At 43.2% G+C, this 9,130-nt stretch overlaps 1 protein-coding gene across 1 annotated transcript; it reads right to left on the bottom strand.

Annotated features, from left to right (window-relative positions):
- Positions 1–3,702: 3,702 nt before the first annotated feature.
- LOC116376434 (zinc finger protein 316-like) lies at positions 3,703–7,729 on the bottom strand. The gene is made up of 3 exons (XM_031836611.1): positions 7,101–7,729; positions 6,608–6,738; positions 3,703–6,418 (listed from the first exon to the last, which is right to left on the bottom strand). The coding sequence occupies exons 1-3, from the start codon at positions 7,387–7,389 to the stop codon at positions 5,228–5,230; spliced, it is 1,611 nt and encodes a 536-aa protein (XP_031692471.1). The 5' UTR covers positions 7,390–7,729; the 3' UTR covers positions 3,703–5,227.
- Positions 7,730–9,130: the final 1,401 nt, after the last annotated feature.

The following is a 9,130-nucleotide window of genomic DNA, read 5'->3' as shown; positions in this document are numbered from 1 at the left end:
TAATCTCGTTTCCAGGCACTTCTGCCCTAATGTGTGGAAGGTCTGGTGGACCAACGCATCAAACTTGACCTTCATTAGTTAGGGTTAGGTTTAAAATCACATTTTAAGAAAATCTATTCTGGAAATGGGCAGGGTTTAGCCATAATTATGACTGACTGTTTAGTGATGATGACAAACTTTATACTCAGTAAGGTCACTCCTATAGAATTCTATGGTCACTCCCACTAAGGCGAACATTGAATGGTTGATATAGTATGTGCAATAGCCTGGGGACAACGTTACACCAAGAAACACTTACCTTGACAAAAGCCCCCAGCATAAAGACATTTTAAGTGTCTTTCTTCTGGAACCAAGTTACATGTTCCTCAATACAGAAATCTGCACACAACAAAAACGAGCCATACAGCGCGGTGCTGGGCCCAGTCAGGTCTTTGACACATTCACCCACTCCCCCACTGAAAGATCAGTCACAAAATGTTGGCAACATTGTAACAGGTTGTAATCAAGCCCTGGTCTCCAGCATGGGAACAGAAAAGGAATATATGGTGCAGTAGTCTCAGGTTGGACTACTCCAAATCTTCTTGGTTCTGACACGCACACAAACTTTGCAGGTCCATCAACCCATTTTAAATTCCTCTCACACCATACAATAACCCGTGGCTCATGAGAGAACCTTCATAAAATCAGCAAAGTGTAAATAACCTACTTACTGACACTTTTATGTAGTGTCCTGTAATACTTAGTTTGAAGTGAGATACATTCGGTCATTCATAACACATCCATAAAGACTATCGCATGGCCGTGTACTTAATTTAAAGACAGACCCCTTTGGTAATTTATAACGCATAAAGGCTTAATGATGTAAACCCATGTATTAACACTTAGGGAATTATCACTAACATCTAAAACAAATAAACATTAAAGACATGTTTAAACTTAAGTTTCAAACAGTCTAATGCAATTACATTGAACAGGGCTGTGAAGTGTAGCTTCTCAGTGAGCTGGCAGACAAATGGTTCTTGCCTCTCTTCCTGCTGGAGTTACTGCTTGTTGGTTCCACCCATAGAAGTAACAAAGTGAGCAGATTTGTTAGAAAACGTCTTCGTCACATATCCTAGATGGGGACATTTCTGTGCTCCACCAGAAACTCCAAATGGGAAGATGTGAAACTCCATTCAATTTGTATTATTATATTCCTCTTTCATTTACAAATCTCATGACGTGTCTGTGGCTCAGAGCATGGGTGCCAAAGTAAAAGTATTGTTGAGTATACTTAGTAGGGTCTGTCTGTAGAATGAACAGTACATTTGGAAAGTATTCAGATCCCTTGACCCTTTCCAAATTTTTTAAAGTTACAGCCTTATTCTAAAACGGATTAAATTGCCCCCCCCCCCCCCCCCCCCCCCCCCCCCCCCCCCCCCGCCCCCAATAAAGACAAAGCAAAAACAGCTTTTGCATATTTTATTTTATTTTAAATAAACTGATATCACATGTACATAAGTATTCAGACCCTTTACTCAGTACTTTGTTGAAGCACCTTTGGCAGCGATTACAGCCTCGAGTCTTCTTGGGTATGACACTACAAACTTGGCACACCTGTATTTGGAGAGTTTCTCCCATTCTCTGCATTTCCTATCAAGCTCTCAGGTTGGATGGGCCGCACAGCTATTTTCAGGTGTCCAGAGATGTTAGAATGGGTTCAAGTCTGTGCTCTTGCTTGGCCACTCAAGGACATTCAGAGACTTGTCCCGAAGCCACTCATGTGTTGTCTTGGCTGTGGGCTTAGGGTCATTGTCCTGTTGGAAGGTCAACCTTTTCCCAAATCTGAGGTCCTGAGAGCTCTGGAGCAGGGTTTCATCAAGGAACTCTCTGTACTTTGCTCCGTTCATTTTTCCCTTGATCCTGACTACTCTCCCAGTCCCTGCCGCTGAAAAACATCTCCACAGGATGATGCTGCCACCACCATTCTTCACCGTAGAGATGGTGCCAGGTTTCCTCCAGACACGACGCTTGGCATTCAGGCCAAAGAGTTCAATCTTGGTTTCATCAGACCAGAGAATTTTCTTACTCATGGTTTGAGAGTCCTTTAGGTGTCTTTTGGCAAAATACAAGCGGGCTGTCATGTGCTTTTTTACTGGGGCGTGTCTTCCGTCTGGCCACTCTACCATAAAATCCTGACTGGTGGAGGGCTGCAGAGATGGTTGTCTTTCTGGAAGGTTCTCCCATCTCCACAGAGGAATTCTGGAGCTCTGTCAGTGACCATCAGGGTTCTTGGTCACCTCCCTGACCAAGGCCCTTCTCCACCGATTTCTCAGTTTGGCCGAACGGCCAGCTCTAGGAAGAGCCTTGGTGGTTCCATACTTCTTCCATTTAAGAATGATGGAGGCCACCTTCAATGATGTAGAATTTTTTGGTACCCTTCTCCAGATCTGTGCCGTGACATAATCCTGTCTAGTAGCTCTACGGACAATTCCTTCGACCTCATGGCTTGGTTTTTGCTCTGACATGTATTGTCAACTGTGGGATCTTATATAGACAGGTGTGTGCCTTTTTCAAATCCTGAACAATCAATTGAATTTGCCACAGGTGGACTCCAATCAAGTTGAAGAAGCATCTCGAAGATGTTCAATGGAAACAGGATAAACCTGAGCTCATAGCAAAGGGGCTGAATACTTGTGTAAATAAGGTATCTGGTTTATATTTGTAATAACTTAGCAAAAATGTATTAACCTGTTTTTGCTTTGTCATTATGGGGTATTGTGTGTAGATTGAGGAAACATTTATTTAATCCATTTTAGAATAAGGCTGTAACGTAGCAAAATGTGGGAAAAGTCTCGGGGTCTGAATACTTCCCGAATGCACTGTATGGTGTCATTTCTGAACAATATGGAGTGTTGCTGGCCTTTTACGCCACCCATTCCATTGGCGGTTGAATCGCATCATGTGCACTTACTGCACTACAAGAAAACCTGCTAACCAAACAATGGTGTAGGGCATGCTCACTGAATTAAAGGGCAACGAGACTCAAATAGTTACTTAGATTATTCCCAGACCTTAAGTAATCCCCTGATGTGGTTTAAACATAGTTGTGAACACATAATCCAGTTTTGTTGTTTATCCTCCCCAAAAAAGTGAAAACTAGGGTAAACCTGAAAAATGGGGGAAATCCAAAACCTGGAAAAACAAAACCAAGAAAACAACTGAATTTGCAAAAAATAAATAAACTGAAGTAGATAAATGCAAACAAATTTTAAAAGTCCCTATCGTTTTTTTGCTGTGCATGACTGCACCTTAGTGTGTGTCATCCAGAAGCACAGCACTTGGGGAAGTTGAGGTCTGGTCCAATGCACCCAAGAGAGAAAGAGGTTGGGCCATCCTAGAAAAGCTTTAGTGTAATATAGTATGTCAAATTTAGCAGATACTTTCATCCAAAGTGACTTAGTCATGCATGAATACATTTCTACATATGGGTGGTGCCAGGAATCGAACCCAATATCCTGCCGTTGCAGTGCACTAGCAAGATGCATGACAGGGTTATAAATGCTTTGTGAAGCCTCTATATGATTTAAGGCATTTATTAAGCACATGTTAGTGGGTTATGTCACATTTATAAAGCATGACATAGGGTAATAGATTTGTAGTACATTTATGTAGCCTTTATAAGCTGAAAGTCATTTAAAGCAGGGACCCATTTTCTGTACGTGTTGTCAGAGTATTTTATTTAACCTTTTTTTTACATGGAGGACATATTGAAACCTAGGTCTCCTTTTCAAATGCGCCCTGTATAATACAACAAATATACACATTTATTTACAGGACCAGTCAAAAGTTTGGACACACCTACTCATTCCAGGGTTTTTCTTTATTTTTACTACTTTCTACATTGTAGAATAGTGAAGACAAACTATGGAATCATGTAGTAACCAAAAAAAGTGTTAAATAAATCAAAATATATTTTGTATTTGAGATTCTTCAAAGTAGCCACCCTTTGCCTTGACAGCTTTGCACACTCTTGGCATTCTCTCGACCAGCTTCATGATGTAGTCACCTGGAATGCATTTAAATTAATAGGTATGCCTTGTTAAGTAAATTTGTGACATTTCTTTCCTTAATGCGTTTGAGCTAATCAGTTGTGTTGTGACAAGGTAGGGGTGGTATACAGAAGATGGACTTGGTATTTTACCAAATAGGGCTATCTCAAATAAGCAAAAAGAAACAACAGTCTGTCATTACTTTAAAATAACGGTCAGTCAAACCTGGAAAATTTCAAGAACTTTGAACGTTTTCTTCAAGACCCAGTGTTACCTCTGTTGCAGAGTGTGCTGCCATCCTGTTAGAACGTAACTCAAGGGCAGAATACAGAGGATAAGTTCATTAGTTACCAGCCTCATGAATTCCAGCCCAAATAAATGCTTCAGAGTTCAAGTAACAGACACCTTTCAACATCAACTGTTCAGAGGAGACTGTGTGAATCAGGCCTTCATGGTCGAATTGCTGAAAATAAACCACTACTAAAGGACACCAATAAGAATACTTGCATGGGCCAAGAAACACGAGCAATGGACATTAGACTGGTGGAAATCTGTCATTTGGTCTGATGAGTTCAAATTTGAGATTATTGGCTCCTACCGCCGTGTCTGTGAGACGCAGAGTTGGTGAACGGATGATCTCTGCATGTGTAGTTCCCACTGGAGTATGGAGGAAGTGGTGTGATTTATTTAGAATTCAAACCACCCTTAACCAGCATGGCTACCACAGCATTCTGCTACGATACGCCATCCCATCTGGTTTGTGCTTAGGAGGGACTATCATTTATTTTTCAACAGGACAATGACCCAACACACCTCCAGGCTGTGTAAGGGCTATTTGACCAAGGAGGAGAGTGATGGAGTACTGCATCAGATGACCTGGCCTCCACAATCACCTGACCTCTAACCGATTGAGATGGTTTGGGATGAGCTGGACCGTAGAGTGAAGGAAAAGCAGCCAACAAGTGCTCCGCTTATGTGGGAAGTCCTTCAAGACCATTGGAAAAGCATTCTAGGTGAAGCTGGTTGAAAAAATGCCAAAGCTGTCATCAAGGCAAAGGGCAGCTACTTTGATTTGTTTACCACTTTCTGGGTTACTATATGATTCCGTGTGTGTGTGTGTGTATGCCTTATATCACACAATGTCTGGATGAAATATTCTACCCAGCAATATTCAACACAGAAATCTATATATGCCTTCAGGAGAATGGCCTCTCTCCCGTGTGGATCTTCAGGTGCATCTTCAGCTGGTGCTGGCGGGAGAACCTCTTCTCACACAGCTGGCAGCAGAAGGGTTTCTCCCCTGTGTGGACCCTCTGGTGCCTCTTCAGGTCACCAGCCTGGGCAAAGCGCATTTGACACTGGGTACAGCTGAAGGGTTTCACCCCTGTGTGGACCCTCTGGTGCCTCTTCAGGTGGCCAGCCTGGGCAAAGCGCATGTGACACTGGGTACAGTTAAAGGGTTTCACCCCTGTGTGGATCCTCTGGTGGATCTCTACCTTCTGGGTGCAGCTGAAGGCTTTGTTACAGAACATGCAGAGGAACCGTTTCTCTTTACTACTGCCTGATGTGGCTCCCTTTCCCTGAGTCTGGACTCTAGCCCTGTCGTTTGAGTTCAATACCTGATCGAAAAGGACGCGGCCTTGTAAATCGGAAGGCGCCATCGACGTGGACACTGGGCCGCGATCCCTGAGCGCGTGTAAAGGGGAGTGGGTCGGGACATTTAGATTGGTCTTTAAACTGTAATCTAAGAAATCTCTGCCCTGTGAGAATCCATCTCCTAGGTGACAAGCTGCATTCCATGTGGGAGGAAAGTCGCCCTCCACTTTCACAGTCACTTCATCTTCGACCAGACCTTCCCCTTTCTTATCTAGGCACCCCTCAGAGTATACACTACTACTGTATCGGTTCCAGTCCCCTCTAGACGGATCAGCCTGTCTCTCTAAACCCATGGATATGTTGCCAGGATCCATCTCTGTAGGGTAAGAGAAAGATAGATAATTGCCAGTTTCTAACGCGTCACCTGAGACCCGATGGGAATGAACCAGGCTTCGGTTACCATAAAGTAAATACTCTGACCCGGGAGCAGGAGGACAGCCCAGTCTCCCCAGTCCCAGACTCTCTGGGTCTGACCTGTCGTCAGATCCTGTGTGTAAAGGCCTGTGTGTTACAGTTAAAGTCTTGGTGTCCGTCTCTGACTTGAGGACGGCGTTCAGCGTTCCACTGACCTCCGTCATGCTGCGTCGGGAGCTGGGCTGCGCTGGGGTGGTGGCAGGGTCCTCCATGGCTACAGCTGCACCAGACTGATTGTCTCTGCTGTGCCGTGGGTCCTCCTCTCCTTCAGTCCTCTCCTGCTTGACCCCAGGACCTGCAGCCGTGGCATCTGCAGACTGACACAAGAAGAGAGGAAGTTATTACCGGCACAGGAGTTGAATTGGATAACAATGTCGTAAGGAAGTCTCACAAGCTCAACTATGGCAGAATAATATGTATGTACACGTAAGCAAGTGAATAGCTGAGGGGAGCCTTTCTGAAATAAACAGTCCACATTTGATGTACTGTAATACTATTCCACTAACCTCTAACACGATAACATGCTGGGTTGAGGTTTCACTCCCCTCATCAACAGTGATTGGTTGGTCATCGCTCCATGCATTGTGTCCTGCTGGCTTCACAAAGCTCCTGTGGCCTCCAGTGAGATGTCCTTCACCTGAAAGAGCGATTGGGGGGGAAAGAGGTGGTTAGGTACTGTCAAGTCTCAATGCTATATTGTACACACTATTGACAGTTTTGATACTGTCTCGAATTGGCAAGGATGGAAGGTAACACTTTGCATAACTTATTGATATACTATGTATTGATCGATTTATATTGCATGCATCATTATTTTCAATGAGTAAATGCAGTAAATCAATATGTTTAGAATATGATTGTGTTTTTGTGCAAGATGGCTAAGTAATTAGGGGAATTATTGCATACTATCCAAAAACAGACCAAGACCCATTTCTGGTTAACGCCTTTAAAGTCACACATGCGCCGAGAAGAGTAGTCTCGGCCTAATGCTAAATGTACCTCTTGCCATTCCTCTATATCGGTCGAGGATCTTGACACTTCTGGGACGACTGGCGACGACGCGCTGTTGCATTGTCCTCTCTGCGCGCTCCCGTGCCACCTTCAGTTCCAGTAGCTGTAGTTTCCTCCTCAATGTCCTGTTTTCTTTCTGGCTTTGAGTTATTTCCAAACGAAACACTGCATAGTCGTCGTCTACAAGTTTACATATATCTGCCACGGCTGCACTCGCTAACACCTCCATGATGGAGGCTATTTGAGTGTGAAAAACCATAACGTTACAGTTAGCCATTGTTAGCTAACGTTAGCAGCTAGCTATCGTTACCTAGATAAGTCCTGACTCCAACGCGAATTATGTGATTATGTGCCTTTAAATTAGTCATTTTGATTTCCAGTGTGTTAATAAACGACTAAAAACACTAACGTGGAAACTGTCCTTTGTCACGTCCGTTTACGTCTTATTCTTTGGTGTCATGGCGTTCACACATTTTGTTTGTGCATCCCGCCACCTACTGTGCGGTAGTGTGTTGTCGATCACCTAACATTTTGTGATACAAAAATAAAAAGGAAAACATTGAACCACCAACTATTCCTACACCTATATACCAATATTTAATTTTAAAAATCCCATTCCACTACTTTGACCCTAACTGATCCTACACTAGGCCAGCGGCCTGGGAGGACAGGAGGGATTCTCATTCAACACACCTAACTCTTCTGCTGTAAAACAGTACAACCAAGTATTTCAATGCAGCTGCCACCACAGCATCTATTCTTTTATGTTCCAATTCTGCGGTACAGTTGATAACCGTGGCAATGAATGCTCAGAAGCCAACCTCATTGAAGCACAAATTCGTAACACTCTGTATTGGCCAAGGCCTACTACTCACCCTTGACCCATCATCCTCTACTCTCTTCCCTGCCTACATGACACTTTCTGTTCTACTTTGACCCTGGCAACCACAACCGGTCTTTCTTGCACCAGCAACTTCTGATTTACAGCAACATGGGCACCCCCACAATTGACCGCTTCTTTTCCCACCAATACTACATATTCGTTTCGCCCATGACCACCTGCACACTTCACATCTCGGTATCTCCATTCTACACACCGCTGCGACCATAAGCTTAGCATCTGAAACACCTTAGTGGGTTCCAGTGGTGCTACCCTACAGAGTGCTGTTGAGGCTACTGTAACATTCATTGCAAAACAGCATTTGAATCAGTTATTTGGTGATATGAATATATTTAGTATAGTTAAAAAGCTAAACTTTAAATGTTTCAATATTTACATTTAAGAATTTCACTGAATTTAATTTGGAAATTCACAGCCCTGGTGGACATTCCTGCAGTAAGCATGCCAATTGCACGCTCCCTCAAAACATGAGACATCTATGGTATTGTGTGACAAAACACATTTTATTGTCCCTAGCACAATGTACACTTGTAATGATCATGCTTTTTAATCAGCTTCTTGATCTGCCACACCTGTCAGGTGGCTGGATTACGTTGGCAAATTAGTTGTAAACACATTTGTGCACAATCTTTTTGTGCGTCAGCTCATGAAACTTGTGACCAACACTTTACATGTTGCGTTTATATTTTTGTTCAGTATACAGTACCAGTCAAAAGTTTGGACACACATACTCATTCAATTTTCTACATTGTATAATAATAGTTGAGACATCAAAACTATGAAATAACACATGGAATCATGTAGTAACCAAAAAGTGTTTAACAAATCAAAATATATTATATTTTTGAGTTTCTTCAAAGTAGTCACCCTTTGCCTTGACAGCTTTGCACACTCTTGACATTCTCTCAACCAGCTTCACCTGAAATGCTTTTCCAACCATCTTTGAAGGAGTTCCCACATATGCTGAGCACTTGTTGGCTGCTTTTCCTTAACTCTGCGCTCCAACTCATCCCAAACCATCTCAATTGGGTTGAGGTCGGGTGATTGTGGAGGCCAGTTCATCTGATGCAGCACTCCATCACTCTCCTCCTTGGTCAAATAGCCCTTACACAGCCTG

Source organism: Oncorhynchus kisutch, linkage group LG12 (assembly GCF_002021735.2).
Source record: "Oncorhynchus kisutch isolate 150728-3 linkage group LG12, Okis_V2, whole genome shotgun sequence".
Lineage (NCBI taxonomy): Eukaryota > Metazoa > Chordata > Actinopteri > Salmoniformes > Salmonidae > Oncorhynchus > Oncorhynchus kisutch.
This window is presented reverse-complemented; position numbering and strand designations above follow the sequence as displayed.